The 22370-nt window shown below is 38.1% G+C and overlaps 1 protein-coding gene across 4 annotated transcripts in view; it reads right to left on the bottom strand.

The window, feature by feature from the left end:
- dscaml1 (Down syndrome cell adhesion molecule like 1) overlaps positions 1-22370 on the bottom strand; it is a 123722-nt gene that overhangs the window by 84449 nt on the left and 16903 nt on the right. For all 4 annotated transcript variants that reach the window (XR_013287882.1, XM_077540948.1, XM_077540947.1 and 1 more), the window contains exon 3: positions 14927-15073. Coding sequence is in view for 3 of the 4 variants with exons in the window: in XM_077540948.1 (XP_077397074.1) it covers positions 14927-15073 (147 nt within the window). In the remaining variant the exon portion in view is untranslated. The remainder of the gene's footprint in view (positions 1-14926; positions 15074-22370) is intronic.

Raw genomic sequence — 22370 nt, forward strand, 5'->3', positions numbered from 1 at the left:
AAGCTAATGAGCTATATGTCAGTTCAAACAAAGAAATAAATGACAGCAGACTATTCAGGAGGTAGATTTAGGGTGAAAGCTTAAAAGAAATCAACATGCAATTTGGTGGTGGTTGTTTAACTCATTCACTCCCAAAAACGTCTTTATACTTTTTTTTTTTTTTTTTAGGTTTTTGTATGCTGGAGCATTATGACGGCTTTGATGCAGTTTCTGACCTGAAGAGGTCACTTAAAGCAATTAGTAGTTCTACAAAAAAAAAAGGAAAAAAAATGGGCAGCAGGTAGCAGCAAAGTATAAGAGATCAGCCAAGGCTATGTTGCAACGAGCTCTTTTTCCCAGTATTTTCAACAGGTTCATGAATAATGATGATTAGCTAATTCTAATGCTAATTGCTGCAAAATGTAAAAACAGATACAAATATTTATTTATTTTTTCCTGATGAAAGAAGAGACTTTAATCTTTATTTTGGTAGGTTCCATGTTTTTATAGCAATATAAATGGCTGGGAGTGAATGAGTTAATAACATAACATTAAAGCTAATGTTACAAAAATAACGTTAAACCAACCACAAGCTAATGCTGGCTAACTTACTAGCTGGATGCATGTAGCAAAACTCGCCACTTGTTGCTATAATTGTGTATGAAGTTTTATTTGTGCTGAGATACGTAATATTGGTCAGGCAACTGTGGTTTCAGTTGGATTGCAAGTTTAGTTAAAGCAGACAAAAGTATGAGCTAATGAAAGTGAACTATAGTTAACACAAATCACCTGGCTAGTTATGGATGCAAAATAAACTGAGACAAACTAAAACAACTTATCTCCAAAAAATAAAATACTACAAATGACACCAAATTCGAAAAATTTAAAAGGGCAAATATGACTGATCTGCCTAAAACCAGACTGAAATGCTTTGTTGACGAAAATGAGACAAATAAATTTATGTTTTCTTGGACTAAAATGAAGACTAAAGTATGAGATTTAAGTTAAAAAGGGGTGATAAAATTAACACTCAACAGAAGACTTCACACTAATCAAATCATACACTTCTAATTTGAACATGACAAAAACAGCAAAATTCTCCAATAAAAGGTAGACTATACCTTCCACCCCAAAAAAAAAAATAAATGGATTTGTTGTCCCGAGACACGTCTGAAACTCAAATCGTTATTTTCAAACAAGGTCTCCAGTGAGGAAGAGCAAGAGAGGAGAGGAATAGAAAATTTGCTTTGCCCTGGGCATTGTAAGACACTGGCTATGCACACGAACAAAGCATTTCCCAAATAGCAAGAACCAATGTACGGAGCGAGAGCGAGAGAGAGCAGAGAGGAGGAGGAATAGAAGTACTGTAGGTAAAGTGAGAAACACGGCAAAGCCTTCTATGCGCCAATGAGGTGCATTCAAGACAGTTTCATCTATAAACTGTCGATGCACTCCAAGATTTGTTCGATTCCACGTTTTTCCGACTGAGCATTGTTGTTGTTCATGTCCAAAAAAATCGCAGAGGAGAAAAACGTCCTGTTTGTTCCTGTCATGTAAACGTGAAACTGTGTACAGTGGAACCTCTACTTACGAACGTCTCTTCATACGAAATTTTCGAGTTACGAAATGCCCCAACGGGAAAATATTGCCTCTTGTTACGAAAGAAATTTCTAGATACGAAAGGTAAAAATACATTACCGAACGCAACATACTTTCGGCTATGGCTATTTCCTACCATAGGTATCTATGAGCGTAAATACTAGATCGGCGTTTGTGCATCGTTCTGGCATCCCATTGGCTAAGAGGAACCTCTACCATAGGTATCTATGAGCGTATACTAGATTGGTGTCTATACAGCGTCCTCATCATTCATCCCGCGGCCCATGAGGTGTTCCGATATTTTTGTTTTTTTCGAGTTTTTCGTAAATGTATGAACTAACGGCCAACGAATTTGTGCAAAAATTCAAACAATTGGTGATTGATGAAGGCACAGTAAGTTTTTAATTGCGACGAGACGGGCCTTTTAAAAAAAAAAAAAAAAAGATGCCTCGCCATACCGGAAGTTTCCATGAAGTTTCAGAATTTGTTTAAAAAAATCGCCCAGAAAAAGTGTTCACCAGTCGGGCGTTTGCTCACTAAGATGATGTTTGCATTGGACATTAACGAAGGATTGTTTAAAAAAAAAAAAAAAAAAAAAACATCCTTGGATCAGTTCTTTGCAAAACACCAGGCAGAAAAAAACACTTCTGAGAGAGAACATGAACCAAAGAGGGCAACAAACGATGAGGACAGCAGTTAAAAAGGTAAATGACCATCATTTTTATTCTTTACTCTATTCTTTGTTTTTTACATTACGCAGAACTCTCATTTATTGTGCAATAATCTAATTGTAACATGTATTTGTTACATGTTTTGATGCATTTTTATGCTTTATAAAACATTTATGTCTGAAATTTGGGAGGCTTGGAACGGATTAGGGCATTTACATGGAAAATGCGTCTCTACTTACAAAATGTTCTACTTAAGAACTTTCTTCCAGAACCAATTAATTTCGTAAATAGAGGTACCACTGTACTCGATTAGAGCTGCTTGCAGTTAACAACTACACATGTACTGTGTGTGTGTGTGTCCTAATAGATCTGCATCTGTCTTATGGGAGTCCTCAGGGCAGCCTATATATCCCAGAGAGTCCATTGATTAGCTATTAATAAAGCAAAGAGATGCCATTGCTCGCAGGGGAGGTCAGAGAGGCCTCTCTTTCTCACACACACAAACATACACCTACAGTACGTACAGGCAGTTATGCAGTGTAAATTGCTGAGGTCAGGACAAGTGGTCATGAGAGAGCAGGGCGGGGCCAAAAGATGGAGTCAGAGCGCAACTCTATAAGAGCGAGCGAGACAAGTCAGGCAAGGCCCATTAGCAATACATTGTGCTGTATTTGCTCGAGTTTTTCATCCATTTGTTGCAACCTCCTCACCAAGCTGTCGCCCACCTCCCACTCTGCACCTCTTCGTCTTCTACCTGCACGCCTCCTCCTCCCCCATTCCTCCCTCGCTAGCGTGCACATCTTCAGGTCACGGGTCATTAAGTGCGCTCCAGAGGGGATGTGTTGGAACAGGATATCTCTCATATTGCCCCTCCCCCATAACTCACCAAAATCCAAACACGCACACAATACATGTATGACCATAAGGCAGAAAAACACGTTATTTTCTTCGACTCTGGTTAAAAATGCACTGGGAGGGCAAGCAAATAAATGATTGTTTTTTTCAGGTCAACTTCTTCCTTTTATATTACAGCTTCACCTCACTTGACCGCCTTACTGTAGTTCAATGAAGATGTACAGTTCAATGACATATACAGTAAGAACTGCATTCAGCCAAGCAAAGCTGTTGAGATGATGGGTGGAGGAATTGTCTCATTTTACAATAATAATAATAATAATAATAATAATAATAATAATAATAATAATAATAATAATAATAATAATAAATACATAAATACATAAATACATAAATACATAAATAAATAATACAATAAATAATAATAATAATAAAATAATAAGATACATTATCATGTGATGAACGGATACTAACAAAAATAATTACAATTACAAAAATCCAGGTGTAAAGTCAAAAGTATCGAGCTGTTTCTCAGAAATAAAATAAAAATCAGAGAGGATTTTCCTCTCTTGCGTTTTGAGTCAAACGGATTCATATAGAGACACAGAGCAACATGTTCTCATGAAAAAAATTCATGATAAATTGTTCCGAAAAGGTGAGCACTTGCTGGATTCCTGCTGGCCAGTGGTTGTCAATGCCAATGCATTTCGAATAATTACGTTAAAGAAAGAAAATCACATGAAAAAAATTTGTAACCACAAAATATGTACTTGTTTGTTTGTTTGTTTGTTGTTTTTTATACAAATTTGTTTTTAATTGCCCTCTTGAAAATATACAAGATTGATCGTTCTGCGGGAACTTTTTCAAAGTGGAGGGAATTATGAACAGTTCTAAATACCAGTTAGTGTTAAAACAAAAACTTTTTATTTTATTTTATTTATTTTTTAATTTTTGTAGAAAGGAAATAAATGTCAAGAAAAGCTTATTACAACCTCCTTAGTCAGAGGCACTTAAAATGGCAGCAGGAGTGTGTTGACTCACATTTAACCTTAGTTTGTCAATAAATACAGGACCGTCTCAGAGAATTAGAATATTGTGATAAAGTCCATTATTTTCTGTAATGCAATTAAATAAGCAAAAATGCCATACATTCTGGATTCATTACAAATCAACTGAAATATTGCAAGCCTTTTATTGTTTTTAATATTGCTGATTATGGCATTTTTCTTTACGTGGTCTGAGGAAATATTCTAATATTTTGAGAAAGGATATTTGAGTTTTTTTAAGCTGTAGGCCATAATCAGCAATATTAAAATAATAAAAGGCTTGCAATATTTCAGTTGATTTGTAATGAATCCGGAATGAATGGCATTTTTGCTTATTTAATTACATTACAGAAAATAATAAACTTCATCACAAAATTCTAATTTTCTGAGACAGTCCTGTATATGATAATACAGTAGTTATATGTAGTTAGATACAGTTAGTTATAACAGTATTATTTATTTATTTATTTATTTATTTAAAAAAAAAAAAACATACCAGGTTACGTGGATGTGCACACTTATGCAAACACATCTCAGTTGTTTTGTTCTCAATTGCCCTATTGAAAATATGCAAGATTGATAGATTGTGAACACTTTTTAAATTCTTGAGCTTTCTATCGCAAAAACCTGAAAAAAAAATTTCCACATAGGTTGTGTAGAATTTGTGTAGAACCAGCTTGTTAATATCAAGCTAAATTTAGTCCGTAGATGTCGAGATAACGTGTGTCTGCTAACGTTGTAAAGGTCACACGCACTTGACGCATCCAACGCGTTGGCGAAAATCGTCAAGACGCCGGCGAACGCTCTCTCACACGAACAGCCGTGGCGCGCACACGTCGCCGCCATATTTGTTGTGCTCTGCCACACAACATGAGATTGCTGTTTGGATAATTACAGGAACACATCTGCTCTATTTTACATTATGTATGTCATCTTCATTTATTGACTGTCACCTCCCCCAATCCTTGACGCACTTTCACCCTTTTTACAAGTGACCTTTTTTTTTTTTTTTCGACAAGTCATGATCTCCATTAATGATGGATTTGTGTATTGAGCTGATTGTGCAAAGCCGCCCCCCATCATGTATTTTTGCTCTAATTAGCTCCTAAGGCTTAAAGAAGGGTGAGGAGGGAAGCGACGTGCAGCTGCAGCAGTGAGAAACAGCGAGACTGAGTTAGAGGGTGTCGACGAGGCGAAATATCTGTCAGAGCTTGAGCTAGCGTGCGTTCACGCTACTAGCATTAGCGCCGAGCAGGCGCACAAACACAACCAGTAATCGTCTTTTACACAAAACGACAAGTACTGTAAAATTCTATCTGCGGGCAGGTCGGTAACAAACGGAAGGCTTCTCGACGGTCGGCGGCCTCTGCCGCACACCCTCGTACGTACACACCTTGGCCGTGTGCAGCTAATGAATTACTAACTAGCAGAGAGGAAAGGGAGCCATCTTCTCCGAGTAAGGCCAAATGAATTCGCCAAAGCACTATGCAAATGTTCCCTGGGCTAACGAGACTGCCTGCATGATTGGAGTGCCATTGAAATTCTCCTCGTGCGCAGCCCCCCTTTCGCACTTCCTCTCCCTTATCTCGCTCCATCGCTTTCGCCATTTCAGTGCACGCACAACATCCATGTTCCCATCCAGCCATCTATCTACATACATGTATCTGTCAATAAGCTACACATATCAATGCATTCTCCTCTATGACACGTAACATTACATCAGGGATGGGCACCTTAAACGATGAAGGGGGCCACCATTTTTCCATCAGTGCACTCAGCATTTCCAACTGGATAAGTCAAACACGCAATTTTGAAGGACAAAACATGTGTATATGGCTTTTTTTTTTATTGAACTAATGCAGAGAAGAGTATTGTAATGCTCAGACGTGTATAAAAGAGCCGCTGCTTAGCTACAATGTTTTTGAAACAAACAAAAAAAATAACCACATGCTCTGATTTTTTCTTCCTCAGGGCAAAGGGCTCTCTTGCATAAAAATTCCCATTCAAAGAGGCACAAAGCTGCTGAATAGTAAACCAATATTAAGTGCAAGAACTCATTTTGTGCACTCAAAGATTACAATCTTATATGACCCTATGTTCCATATGTCGGTCAAAATTGCCCAATATATTAAGCCAGTTCTTAACATGGGTTCGATTGAACCCCAGAGGTTTGGTGAGTCAATCTCAGGGGTTCAGTGGAGATCAAGACACATATCCGACTCAAATGAGTGAGTTAGGAAAACAACACCGCACTTTTTAGTGTATATGTATCGATCTGTATTAGGGCTTGGAGGAAAAAGTCAACCAAGTCGGATAAGTTGACTTTAAAAATAGGTCGACTGAAAATGTCTGCCTCTAAGCTCCACCGGAACCATGTTTTGCCATCCATATTTCATCATGCACCTTTTTTGCCGATGCATGCAGTGGACATGAAGTTATTGAGCTAATTGTAGCAAACACTGGCAGCTCCATTTGTTTACACGTGGACTATTGTTGAAGCATTATCTGTCAGTGACTTTTAAGATACAATTATATGTGTAATGCAAATATAACGATGGGTGAGTGAACTAATGCTGCGAAATTATGGTAAATACCACGTCGAGTAGAAAATTTCACATGAACGCCCCCTCACGTTGTATTTTCCACTGGACAACTGAGAATTTATTTTGATACCCGAGTTTCCGAGCTGAGATAACTTTTCAAATTTCAACGTGGTGGAGAGTGCAGCAAGATTCGTTAATGGCAAGAAATATTAACACTTATAAGGGAGTTGTCATCTGCTAGCAGGTTATTTTGGAATCTACACAATTACGTAGCATACACAATTCAATGTCCTGTCCTTTACAAGATTTTATTTGCCGTAATTCTTGGTTTGACGACGTCAGCAGCCCTGTGTATTTTGTTGCTACAACAACAAAAATACATGAACAGAACTCAGTCGTAATTAGGAGTGTCTGAGTGGTAAGGTCCATCTTTCCCTGCAAGTGAAGGCAGGGTAAATGGCAGTTCGTGTTTGTTTACCATAAATGGTAACCATTACCACGCTAATGCTAATCACGATTGCTAACTTTTTAGCATTGGCTGTTTAAAATAATACTCATGCGCAAACAAATAAATAATTAGCAGTTATATCCACTCAATTAAACAAAATATAATGAATGATGTATGTGTGAACTAAATGACAGTTAGTCTTTGTTGACATAATGCTAGCGCTCCAATGCTAATCGCCATTGCTCACGTTTAGCATAGGCTAATTTTGTCGGTGTTTACTAATTGTCATGCATAGAAGATCATAAATAATCAGTAGTTATATCAATTCAACTCATGTAGCTATAATGATCTTGTTCATGTTTAAAATAATGCTCATGCGCAAACAAATAAATAATTAGCAGTTATATCCACTCAATTAAACAAAATATAATGAATGATGTATGTGTGAACTAAATGACAGTTAGTCTTTGTTGACATAATGCTAGCGCTCCAATGCTAATCGCCATTGCTCACGTTTAGCATAGGCTAATTTTGTCGGTGTTTACTAATTGTCATGCATAGAAGATCATAAATAATCAGGAGTTATGACCAATTGATTCAACTCGTGTAGCTAAAATGATGTATGCGTGAACTAAATGACAGTGTTTGTTTACCTTGACTGGTAATCGCTAGCACCCTAATGCTAATCACGATTGACAACTGTTTAGTCAAGGCTCATTTTGTTGGTGTTTAATAATGCTTATCCACAAAATAATAAATAATTAGGAGTTCTATCTATTCAAATAAATAATCGATAGTATAATCGATTTAAAAAAAAAAACACGATAGTGAAAGGCCTAATCTGTATCTATATCCAGTATCTAGCGATGCAACGTCAGTGACAACTCATCCTTTCAACACAAATACATACCGCGACCTGATTAGTGGCTGGACAGCAATCTATGCCTCCTATTGAAACGCACACATGCGCACGCACACGCAAACAGAGCACACTCAGAGTCGCTCTGCACCTGTTCTCTCTGTAAAACATCTAAAACACGAGTGCTGAATAAATAACCCACCTAACATGCATCACTGCCAGGTTCACACACACACACACACACACACACACCACATCCCGTAATCACACATCAATAAGTAAACCGCCCATTTCCCGTCCACAGCAACCCGACTGCCCTCGTCCCCGCGACCGAGGCGAGGAACAAACTGCTCCCATCCTAAAGGCAAACACACAGAAATGCTTACTGGTCAAACAGTAGCACAGATAAATGGAGAAGCTCCAAAGGAGGATGGGCTGCGATGCGGTGGGCATTAGGCTCTTGTCGGATGCATCTTTAATGAGGGGACACGGTCCCTTTCAAGCCCCAAGCTGCCTTTTTCTCCCTTGGGGGGAGGCTGGGGACTGCAAACTGCACACGTACACACAAAATACACACTCTTCTCTTCATGGTCTGGTCCTCAAAAGGCAGTCAGTCCATCATCCTTCCATTCTATGCCCACTTTGCCACCTGCATAATTTAGCACCTAGCACGCTTTGTCTTTCGTTTCTGCCCATTCTGCCATTTTTTCCCTCGCCTATCTGTTGTTAGCGTTCGTGTTTGACGGAGTGGAAGGGAAAAGATTACGCTTTGTCACTTTATCTTCTAATAAGTGCATCTCGAAGTGGGGGGTTCAATATGGAAAGGGAACGGGTTGAAGTTAAAAAGAGTGGAAAGTGAGCGTACACGGGGCCTCTGCAGAGTGGCCACAAAATGGAGACCGGGACAGAAGCGGCGGCAGCTGTGGTGACGCTAGACTTCACCACAATGTGAGAGGCGGCGTGTGCGTGCGTGTGCGCGCAGAGGATTAAACAAGCCCGATCAATGAATGCAGAAACACGCGCACAGCAGCCACACTTTGCTGCACTGTTCGCACCCACAACTCTCTCTTCACTACATCAGCCAATCAATGCTGATGTCGAGTCCATAACTTAACAAAAATCAATCCATCTACATAACCATCAGTTGACGGAGCCCGCTCGGTATCTTCCAGGGCTGATTTTGTCATGCAGAAGGATGCAGATGTCGTTCACCCTCACTTCTTGAGTGTGCAAGGAAGTGACACTGCTTCATTTATTTGTAATGGATGAATTCATTTTTCATGACCAACTATGTAAGGCTATTCTTTTACTTGTAATTAGTATCAAGGAAATTCATTTTTGTTTACCTCTCTAGGAAAAATGTCATGCCATTAATTTGCAATCTAAAATGCCTTAGAATGTGTTTTTTCAATGGAATGAAGAGTCTTGGGTCTTATAAATAAATAAGATCTCTGTGTATTCATATTTTTAATATAAAAGAAAACGTTTAAATTAACTGAGATATGCTATTGACAATAGTGCCATGAAAAGAAATGGAAATGCTAATTAATTCGTTCCGGTCCCCCCCCAAACAAAACAGCCACAATTTTCAGTTTGAGCATCATGATTTCATGCATTTATTTTCATGTTTCTCCTTGTATGTAAAGCCTATACATAATGTCACCCTCTTAAAATAATGTTAAAAGTCATATTTTGAACCCCTCCCATTTTTTCTTTTTGCCAAAATGCCCCTAAATGGTGGCATTTTGTCCCCAAAATTTGAGGCAGTGTAACTAAAATTTCTCATCTACTGATGGTAATACATAAATATATATATATATATATATATATATATATATATATATATATATATATATATATATATATATATATATATATATATATATATATATATATATATATTAGGGGTGTGAATTGCCTAGTACCTGACGATTCGATTCGTATCACGATTCACAGGTCACGATTCGATTCGATAACGATTAATCCCGGTACAAATTTATAAGTCGATTGTTGCGATTTTTTTTCATTCAAATTTAGAAAATACTAATTGGTAAACTTGTAGAGTGTAAGATTTGTATGAAAATGTATTATTTATTTATCTGAAATTTCAGTCTTATAGAGGTTGTAATCTGTTTCATGTTTGAACAGCATTAAAATAAAATATTAAGGCTTAATGTTTTGTTCATATAACATTCTTCCATGCTTAAGTAAGACGTTTTGTTGAATATTTTTCCATTAAAAATGGAAGTGTGAAAATCGATTCAGCCGCCTATTGAATCGATTCGAGAATTGCGCGATGTAGTATCGCGATATATTGCCGAATCGATTTTTTTTTTAACACCCCAAGTAGTAATACTACTACTGTTTCTCCTACTACTACTACTACTACTCGTAATTAATAGTTAATTACGTTGTACTTTTCATAGAATTGAACTTTTATTTCCTTCATTAGCATTCAGCTATTAGCATTCCCACACAATTTCTCCAGAAATCAAATCAAGTCAAAGCAAAAAAAACTATCAACAAGAGACAGCTAATATCTCGGGTCACTCAAAGGTCAAGATATGTTGTTCCTAATATTCGGCACAAATTTTGTGCTAGCATATTCTTAAATAGCTCATTTGAATGTCTGTCATATTCTTGCCTAGGAGACCGAGACCCCCATTACTCCCGGAACAATTTACATGTTGTTGATAAGACTGCAGGTAATAATTGCAAAGGAAAATAATTAATAAGCGGCGAGTTCTCATGTGTCGTATAGCCAGCGTGGACTGATAAGGATGCATGAGGTGCGGTTTACAACACTCCCTTGTACCCGTTTATCAGCATCCTCTTCATAATCATCAATGCAGGAATAAATTTGTGCCAAATAATACGTCAATACAAACACACCATACCAGCCTTATTTCAAGGTATCGGGTACTTGAAAGGGGGCCGATACCAGTGTCGGTTGAATGAATGAATGTACAACCACACATTTTGATTGGGACTTTTCCTTGCCAATTGTGTCATTTTCTTCATTTAAATTCATTTACATTTGGTGTGTACAAAATGTGTCTTTTTATGGCAAAATGGAAAAAAATTTTGCTATATTGGGTTATGTAGGTCGTGCTTTAAAATGATTTGCTATTGATTTAATAGAAATTACATGTATCAAAAGGACTGATATCAGGACCTGTATCGGTGCCTACTCAAGAGGTCTGTAAAAAAAAAAAAATGGTATTAAATATTCCTATTAAAAACATATCTTTTCCCAACAGTATTTGTGTGTGTGCGTGTGTGTGTGCTGTGGTGAAGCACTAATATTAATCAAGCAGTGATGCATCCTCACACCTTCCTCATTCCGCCTGCCAGTTCGCACCCGTTACCATGGTGACCAGATGAAACTCGCACTCATTTTAAAGTTGAAGGAGGAGATGGTTACTAATAAAAAAAGTGACACACGCACGCACACACACAGACAAACAGTTCCTTCAGGCGCATCCGTCAACACTTTGCAGCTGACGAGCACACAAATGATCATTTTCTAACCAGCAAACCATCGATTACAGTGCGAGAAAGCAATCAAATCACACCGACACGGCAAAAGGAGTCGCAACAAGAATAGCGGGCCCACACGGGCCCACATCGACCCCCCCCCCCCCCCACACACACACACACACACTCACACACGCACACACATTTGCTCTGTGAACTCTCCAACGCAAACAGATTTGGCTGTCAAAACGTGACACGGCACCCAAGCGGGGTCGTCTGGCAGTGAGGGCAGCTGTCAGCAAACACCCGCCCGCCTCTTCATCAAAGCCCATTTCAAAGTCAACTTTATTGACCAACGCGGCCGTTCGCGCGACGAGGTGTCATCCTGTCAAGTCCCCACCTCGGCATACACGGACCTCTTTAATAGACGGCGAGCCGGCGGAGCATCTCCGGAGCGAGCGAAAAACACAAAGCTGTGCTCGTGATGGATGGACGGAAGGTGCGTGGCGGGGAGTCATGTGATCGGCTCGCTCTGGTGTGTTCAACAATGTGCTGACACAGGCCATCATGCTGTACAAGAGACAAATATGGGAGGGTCAAAGATGGACAGAGAACAGAGAAGAGAAGCTCCCTGTCATTGATAACACTTGTCATCCTGCATGGAGACAGACAAGACCAGAATAGAGATTCCACTCTTCCGGAACTTTCTTCAACATTTTAAAGTGCTGTTTGTAGGGAAAGGCATATAACTAAATCGGCTTGATTACATTCAGGACAATTTAGAATCAACTCGGGATGCAACGATAACAATATCTCAATATCGCTGTATAAGAGATACTTGACTCATTGAGCCATTTTCAACAGTAAGAAATTATTTCGTCTATAATTAATGTCATAACCATTATTTTTCACAAACAATTAATACTTTTAAAAACTATTTTTGCCACTGGCTGTAGACTGAAAATGACATCACATGTGCCAAACAAACTCAGAAAACAGGTGAGCCGTGATTGGTCGTTACCTATTTCCTCAAAACAGGTGATATCATTTTCAGTCGACAACAAGTGGGAAAATGTGTTTTGAAAGGTATTAATTGGACATTAAAAATAATGAAGTTATCAAATGAATTCAGGACAAAATATGAACTTTTTACAGCTAAAAATGGCTCATTGTATCCCTTTAAAATTGGCATGATATCGTCGTCATGTCACTTTATATTAAAAGTGGAAAATCTGTCAAAAAAAGGCCAGGTTGTTTTCAATTTCTGCAGTTACAGCACCCTCTGGTGGTATTAGTGTAGTTTAATTTTAATTAGGCATATTTTGGTCACCTACGTTTAAGACCCACGCTAATAGCCAGATAAAGGGGATCATCACTGCTATTATTATGTACAAAAACAAATATGAATATTGTCCTTTTTTTTTATAAAGTAGGAGCTTTTTTTTAAAAAATATCGCCAATAATGTGTCAATTATCGTATTGTGACTGATATTATATTGTGATGTTTGGATATCGTTACATTCCTGCAATCGTCTCATTGACCCCCCCCCCCCCCCAGATTTAGTAAATTAAATTAAACTTAACTTTAAAAGAAATGTTGATGACCAAAGGAACTGTTTGCACCTTCATTTTTTAGTTTTATTATTATTATTATTATTATTATTATTATTATTATTATTATTATTAATGTTATTATTATTATTAATGTTATTATTAATGTTATTTTTATTTTTATTATTATTATTATTATTATTATTAAAACCTAGATAAGTAAAAATTTCACGTTTCTGATATTTTCAAATTTTTTAAAACATTACCTGCGAAAGCAGTAGGGACGTATTTATTTGTTTAAAGTTTTCATTGAACATTTTAAGACATGTGAATAACTCTGGGAACTTCCTAAAGTTTTTGTTAGAATACATTTCTATTGCTAAGATTTGAAAAAAAAATTAACGTTAACAATTTTTTTCACCCGTTCACTGCCATTGGGTGGCTTCATCAAAGCCTTCTGTATAGTATCAAAAACAAAAACGTAAAAACACGTCTTCGGGACGCTTAAAACATTTTAAATAGGACGTATTTATACGTTTTTGGGAGCAAATGAGTTAAAGAATTAAGTCATAAATATATCTCATTACTTTTGCTGAGTATCAAGCCCACTTTAGAGCCATTTCTTTTCCATAATGTCAAGTAAATGTTACCTTGCAAGGTTGTCTCATGGGAAGATTTAGGAATGATTACATTGACCATCATATTCTTCCTGGTAATACATTACGATTGCACTGTAATTCACGATATGGTTACATGCAAATTACCATTCAGCATTTTACGACAACGCTTAGGGACACTTACACTGATCAGCCTAGTTGGAGATCCATATAAATTGTGTGCGTAATGTTCATGCTTGTTCATAGTAGTGAATACGTCCAACAGCTGATCGATAACACACTCCCACTGAGCTCTTACCACACACAACCGCTGACAGACAACACACACACGCACTCACACACAAAAATAGGTACAAAAACAGAGGGTCTCACCACTCTCACACTGAGGGATCCGTGACAAGAGAGAGGGGAACCCAACAGCACGCTTTATCGATCCAGACTGGAAACCCCCCTCAGGCCACACACACTCTCGAACACGCATACACGTATACACACTACAGCTGTGCTGGATCAATGAGTACTTGAAGTGAAGGACAGAACCAGCTCACACACACACACACACACACACATGATTGAGAGATGAAAGCGATGCTCGGTATCAGCGATGGAGATAAAGGGCAGCGGGAGTGCAACATATCATCTGACCTAAACAGTCTCATCTGACACCCAACAATTTGCCGTCGCTCCGCGGAGCAAATGTTAACTGCGGAACACGCAAACCTTCACGCACACACACAGTGTGGGAGGCCTTCACGCGGTTATCGTCCGATGGAGGGTGAGGGGTGCGTATGCTCGCTTTGTGTGACTGTGATGAGCAGCTAAAAGGATCCATCACTCATCAAATTACACTCCCCTTCGGGCCCACACAACACACACACACACACGTCCTCTCTCACTCACGCATACACAGAACACATCCTGATTTATCCCCGGAACACGGCGATTAACGACGAGTGAGAAGCCAGCAACATGGCAGCCAAAAGGCCATTTCATCTTCTTTGTGACCGAGTTGTTCATTTTTTAAATCCTTCCCTCCATCTTCCTACTCTGACAACTGCGGGAGAAATTCATTACAGCACCCAACCAGCTCGTTTCCATGACAGGGTTTGATGTAAAATCCTATTTTGAAATTGCTGATCCAACTCGCCTTTTTCTCTGAGCGTAAACACTGTTTGACTCCACTGGCATTTGAATGTTGATCAAACGCACCAAGCGTACTGTATAGCCAGCGAAAACGGAAAAACTGGCGACACGGTGACAGTGACGGGATCCGCTCCTTACCTGGGACAATGGACACGGTGTCTTTCTCCCAGGACACCACACTGACGTACTCCTGGACAGCAGAGGGGATGAGGCACTTGAACACAGCGACATTACCTCGCATGGAGCGCTGGTCAGCCACACGGACTGTGTATGGCTCCCGGAACACTGATGTGGAATAAGGGGAGAGAACAGAACAGCCATTAAATGTGATCATGTGAGGATATTCACAACAATATAGGAACAGCATCTTTATTTATATAAAAAGGTAACTCAATGTGCTAACAGAAACGGATTCTACAGTGGAAAAGGGAAAATCTTTGCTAACTAATAACCTGTTATGTTGGGATTAACTGTGTCAAAAGTGGACAGAAAAAAAAATTAAAAAAACAGGTTTCCTTATCAGGGGTGAGCTATCCCAGTCCCCGAATGAACAGGATCATTATCGGGCTTTTGCAGAGCTTGCTAATGAGCTGTTTATAGAATTATATGAATCAAACGTGTTGGGGAAGGGAAACATCCAAAACCCCCAGAACTCCAGCCCCCGAGCACCGATTTTGCCCACCAATGCTTTACATAATCCGAATTTTTGACGACCAGCACGTTAAGCCATATTCCATTTGTGTGCAGCATAATATCTAAATGCAGCTTCACCATGTTTACTTTCAACTCCGGGTTCCACTAATTGACCCAAGTCTGTAGCTCTCAGAGTCCTACTGGTTTTCTCGTCATTCTGCATTCATTTAAATGTATTCAGGACCCAAACCTTTTATTGATTTATAGACCATTGCAAAAATTTAAATCTGTTTTACAGCTGACTGGCAGGCAGTGTAAAGCCTTTAGCACTGGAGTGATCTGATGTTCTGATCTCTTTGTTTTGGTCAGAACCCGAGCTGCAGCGTTCTGAATGAGCTGTCTGATGCTCTTCTGCAAAAGTCCTGTCAGTAGACAATTACTGGGCGAATTCCAGTCGCAACGCAGCAGACGCGACCATGTCAAAATTTAGTAGTAATAAATTTAATAATAATGCACACTTTTGTGGAGACTGGGGTCAAGTTATATTTTACATTTTTTTTAAATGTGCAGAATTTCACAAGTTACTTCATGTTAAAGATTAGAAACCTCTTAATGTGAAAAGAAAAATGCACTGAGCTGTCTTCAACATCTTACAAATGCAATTATGCCATCTAGTGGCAGAAGAATGACCTCAACACAATTGAATATCACACTCGTTTTTTACAGTACATTACATCTTTTTAATTTTGACTAAATGTTATGAATTATGATGAAATTACTGTATCGATGACTAAAAGATGCAGCCATATTTCAATTAGTTAACAATTTTTCCACTTTTATGTTAATAAGAGTATGAAAAAATATTTTATTGTACATTTAGAACAGATATAAAATTTTAGATTAATTGTGAATATTGAAGTCATGCAATTAATTACAATTAAAAAATTTAATCACCTAACAACCCTAGTTTTATGTATGGAGATGTACATTAAAAAATTGAAAGAGAAGAATAAGCATGGAAGATGGATCTTTTCTCTATTGTGTCTCATGTTACTATTTTTGCTTAGTAAATAACAACACAATTATGATTTCACATCAGATCTGAAAACCATTATCAAAATTGAATAAAAAATAGAAAAAGAGAGTTCAGAACTGTTATTTAAAAAAAAAAAAAAAAGACCAAGTAAACAAAGGAGCTGGTGTTGTTGCTCCCACGTCTGAAGTCCACCAACTCTACGTCGTCGTGATTGTAAGGCGGGCTGACTGGGAGCTGCGTTGAAGGGGATGCGCAGTGAGCGGCCTTTAGCCTTTCAACGAACAACGGCGCAGATGCTTTGAGACGGCGAGGAGCGCGGCGTGGCTCGCGGCCGCTGCGACTGTCACATGCAGGCGCCGGGCATCAGAAACACGCGGCCTGCACATGGCACGGCGAGCGCGGGGCGGCGGTGATTAAGACGTGCGCATAATGATGAAAACGGTAGCCGGTAGCTAAGCAAATCATCTCCGGCAGTTAACGCCGAGTTGTTAGAAATCAGAGCAGATATTTGTCTGTAAATTTCATGAACTATCTTGAAATGATGGATTCTTTTGCAGCAGCATGGTGATGTATAGTGGTTAGCCTGTCTGCTGCACAGTTCTGAGGTTCCGGGTTCGAATCTCATCAACGACCTTCCTGTGACTGAACATATTTAAATATGTTCAAACATACTCGCAAGTGCATTCGAACATACTCGCAAGTACGTTCGAACATACTTGGAAATGCATTCGAACATATTATAGGCTAAATGCTACAAACAACATATTTTCCTATAATGCCACAAGTTATTAATTGATCATGCACGAGTGGTAAAACATTTATTTTATTTTATTTTTGCATTTGGTCCATATCATACCAATACATTCCAAAATTAAGTTTAAAAAAAAAATAAAAAATATTCCTGTATACAAGAGGCTATTGACTTGTGCATATGCAAGCAAATCCCTGTGGCATTATGGGAAAATATGAAATATTTTTAGCATTTAGCCTATAAATCTGACATATTTTCAATTATGTTATGTTTTATTATATGAACTTATTTAAATACTCACAAATATCTCATCACTGACTGAGATAGTGTAATTTTGTATGATGCTATTCTTGGTAAAATCAATAAAAGTGCCACTTACCAATGAGCTGCATCTTTTTTGTTGCTTTTTTTTTTTTTTAAATCACATTTACATTATGTTATTGTAAATTTGGTAATGAACATTGAAAAACAAATGAATAAATAAATAAATAAATAATAAATATTTTTTTGTTATTTATTTTATTTTATTTTATTTTATTTTATTTTATTTTATTTTATTTTATTTTATTTTATTTTATTTTATTTTATTTTATTTTATTAAACCTCTATGGTCAGTAGTGTAGTGACCAAACTTTAGAATTCATCGTGATAGGCCAGGGACGCAATTGCAATGAGCAAAGGAATTACTCCAAATTATTAGAACAATATTGTTATTCCAGAAGTGTGTATGAAACTGGAAGCCCCTCGTATTAATCGATACCCAAACATTTACTTAACAGTTTCAGAAAGATTGGCTTAACAATTTTAAGAACAAACAGGTGGATGCTAGCTTGAAGCTAAATGAGCATTGTCTTGGCCAACCAACCATTCATATAAAAGGGTCAATCATATTTTGCCCTCTACAATTTTGGCACGAGACAAAAAAAGGAGTATGATGAGTAATGTGTAAGAAAAGGAAAACACAATTACACAAATGAAATGCGCCCAAGAAAGGCTGATGCTGGCAAGTGTTCCTGGCATCCCAATCTATCATTGCTATTCAACCAGCTAGGCCTCCCTCCAAAATGAGGACAGTAATGGCTTAACAATGCAAATCACACACACACACATACAATGCAGTGAGATGCTCCGCCCTCCGGTGTGTTCACGCTCTCCCCCCATCTCTCCAGTGATATAATTAACGCCTAGCCTGAAGGCCAGTTTCCTTGGTCATTAATAATGCTTTATGCCAGCCACCATTGTCACTGGAACCCAGTGGAACCAAAGGCAATGTCCTTGCCAAATGTTAAAGAGTCTTTCATCTCAAAGTAACGCCACCCTCTTACCTTGTACTTTAACCCCGTTCTACTTTTGTGTGCCTAATGTCAACTCTGCAAATGGATCCACAATCCAACATGACTAAGCATAGCAAGTGTGTGTTTTGGGAAAGCATTGTACAACACTTTATGGGCTATATTTTCTGTTTGCACATAAATCTTATTCGTGCCAACTTCATTGTGTTGTCCTGCTATTACGCAGGTCCTGTCCTGGTGTTCCGGTTTTGCCATGTATACGTCAATCACACAGTTATCATAGCCATTAAATTTGGTGACATTTCTGACAAATCTGACCACCCTAGTCTTGGGATCAATCACTTTTAACTCATTCACTGCCATTGACGGAAAAAGACGTCAAATGATGCATTTTTTTTCTGGTCTGGCAATGAATGTGTTGATAAATAACTTCAAAGTGGCCCTTGCAAGCTTTCTATTTTTCTGTATGTGGCCGTCAGAGGAAAAAGTTTGGACACCCCTGCTGTACATTATATCAACAATTTATAATTGCTTCATTGATTTTTACCATGTTTAACTCATTCACCGCCATTGACGGAAAAAGACGTCAAATGATGCTTTTTTTTCCCGCTGGTCTGGCAATGAATGTGTTAATCTACAGGTAAACAGGAAATGACAGCGTGCCTTATTTTAATTGGAGGTTGGTTCTAGATTACGGGATTCTCCTGAAACGTGAATGTGATTGAAATCCACATGTTTATGACTAAATGATTGTTTGGAGGTTCATAATTTAAAAAATAAAAGTGAAGGTGACCAGTGGTGCCTAACCTTCTTTGTGTCACAGCTCAAAGTGGTCAATTTATCACATCGAATGGAGAATGCACCCAAAGTCAGATTTGACAGAAAATGCCTACATTTGATTTTAGGATTACTCAAAGTTTGCCTTATTTAACTTAAAGTGGACATTTTTTGACAATAATATGTTATATGTGACCTCACCAGTCCAATCATGACATTCTAATTAATATTACATTTGTGGAATATGAGTTATGAAGCAAAATCCAGCCGTTTTGATCTATCTCAGGCGGCGACCATTTTGCCACTTGCTTCTCGACTAAAGATAACATCCATGTTGCTCAAGTCTCAGGTAACAGCCAATCACAGCTCACCTGTTTCCTTAAGCTGCACTGTGATTGGTTGTTACCTGAGACCTGAGCAACAAGTGGCAAAATGGCCTCCCCCTGAGATGGATGAAAACAGCTGGATTTGCTGCTTAACTCATTTTCCACAAACACAATATTAACTAGAATACCATATTTACTCTCGGGGGGCTAATAGTACATATTTTTGTAAAAAGAAAAAAATTGGATTGACTTCCTCTTTAACTCATTTGCTCCCAAAAACGTATGAATACATTTTATTTTACATATTACCATGCTCCTAAAGACATATTTATACGTTTTTTTATGTTTGTTTTTTTTATGCTAGAGCATACAAAAGGCTTTGATGCAGCCTCTGAACTGAAGAGAATGCTTGAAGCAATGGTAGCTATTACAAAAACGGCCAGCAGGTGGCAGCAGAGTATGAGATCAACCAGGGCCATGTTGCAAACAGCCGATTTCCCCACAGTTCTAAACAGAATTGTGAATAATGATGAAACTTAGCTATATTGTAATGCTAATTGCTGCAAAACCGAAACAGATAGAAATATTATTTTTTTATCCTGAGAAAAGAAGAGACTCAAATCTTTCTTTTTGTAGGTTCCACGTTTTTTAAAACAGTCGGGAGCAAAAGGGGTTGCTTCAATGAAAATGTCGGGGAGTGAATGAGTTACGCACACGAGACAGTATGGCACTAAATGAAAAGCAACCGTAACACATCCTCCGGAGAGCAGAAAACTTTTTCGCTTTAGGTCGCCCGACACGTGAACCACTAATATGAGCCGACGCCTCATTTGTAAACAATTCAAAGCTAAAGGACATATAATTGCAATCAAGTCTTGAGGCCAGCTCTTCATCTCAAGCTGCCACTGCCTTTCACTGATACCATCTACCTGCCGATCAATAGCGCCGATCGACTGAGTAGCCTCGGCTGCCACGGTACGGCTAATTCTTTCAATCATTTATTTACTCCCTGATTGACCCTGCTGCCGCTCGTCAATAGCAGGAAAAATCCCCAATCCCCGCTGAGCCCATCATGGAGTGTTTAAAATCAGCTTGACGGCTTGTAAATGTTTTGGTGCAATGACACCGGCCACTAGTCAATGTCACCCGTGGATTGGACTTCCTGTGTGAATAATGTTCACGTTTTTGTCAGCATGTCAAAGTGCTGTCGTACACCAGCTGCACGCGTGTGATATAAATGAATGCAAAGATGCAAATGGCGGCCTGGCTGATTTGTGTGTAAATTGCACCCCCCCCCCTCATCGTACGCACCGCAGAATCATTAGGATGTTACTGATGCCTGACTATATGCGTTGCCTAGGAACGAGCTAAAACATGACTCCGGCGCACGGGGCGCACTGGGAGGCAAGTCCTGTATCACTGTCGCTTCAATAATTAACGCCGGGGAAACCAAATACTGCATTTACTTATTCATAAAGAGAGCAGCAAAAACACAGGAAAGCGAGAAGGGAAATAATAATAAAATGTGCAGAGAAATGAATGGCTTCTTTTAGTCAGTGAACAGGAAAGCAGGCGCTGTCATTGTGTGTCATTTCCAGGCCACTACAGCCCCTGCTTACTGTATTAGTAAATAAATGTCAACAACAGACGAGATGAGGAGGACAGATGGAGAGGAAATACGATCGCAACACCTGCTGTCTTGGCCTCAGCCTGCCCGACCCGAGAAGGTGTATACGGATTTGGGTTGGGACAAAGGGGAAATTTGATAATATTCGCTGAGCAGGTGTCAACTTGTATGTATGGAGGACCAAAACTGCCAAGATTAAAAATAAATAAATGACTACATAAAAAAATGACAAAGTGAAAATAAAATATATATATATATATATATATATATATATATATATAATTAAAAAAAATAAGTAAAAAAAATAAATAACCAGACCCAAGTCCATAGTCCAAACCAAGACATGCTTAGGACCGCCCCCTCATTTGAATAACCTGACGGTTTGAAACACATTTATTTATTTAAATCATGAAATATATATATATATATATATTTATATATATATTCTATTTATTTCGACAATTAGTTTTTGATTTATTTTTAGTTTTTTAAATCTATTTTTCTTTCTTTTTCTTTTTTTTATTTATTTATTTATTATATTTTTTATTTTTATTTCATTGCTATTTATTTTTGCATTTAGTTTTTAAATTATATTTTTATATCAATTTTTATTTTTACTTTTATTAATTAATTCATTTATTTAGCCATTTATTTATTTTTTATTTTTTCCTCCATAGTAGGAAGGTGTAGGGTGTACAAATGATTGGCTCAAAAGCATCGGATTTAGTAGCCCAAGCCTCACTCAGAATGTTATGTGTGTTTTCGTTGCCTTAGTCCTGCAGCTACTGACTCTGTGAGGCTGTTACACCAACGATTAATCTCCTGAATCTTCACGTTAATGGGAAATAGATTTTCTCCTCTCTCATACTTTGATAATTCCGTCACTGACAAGTGATTACAGTTTGTAAAAATGTCCTCCCTAATCCTCTTTTAAAGTTGGCATGTGTTTAAATTTTGGAAAGGCTCCATGACGCTAACACAGCCAAAAGGGTGGCCATTATGATAGCCACCCATCTTTTTCCTCATGTGCATTTTGTCAAACACATGTACAAATAATAAATGTTTAAATTGAATTAATACAGTCCAGTTTTGCTAGATTCTAATAATTATGGTTGCAAGCGATGTGGTTAACTACGTATG

Source organism: Festucalex cinctus, chromosome 13 (assembly GCF_051991245.1).
Source record: "Festucalex cinctus isolate MCC-2025b chromosome 13, RoL_Fcin_1.0, whole genome shotgun sequence".
Taxonomy (NCBI): domain Eukaryota; kingdom Metazoa; phylum Chordata; class Actinopteri; order Syngnathiformes; family Syngnathidae; genus Festucalex; species Festucalex cinctus.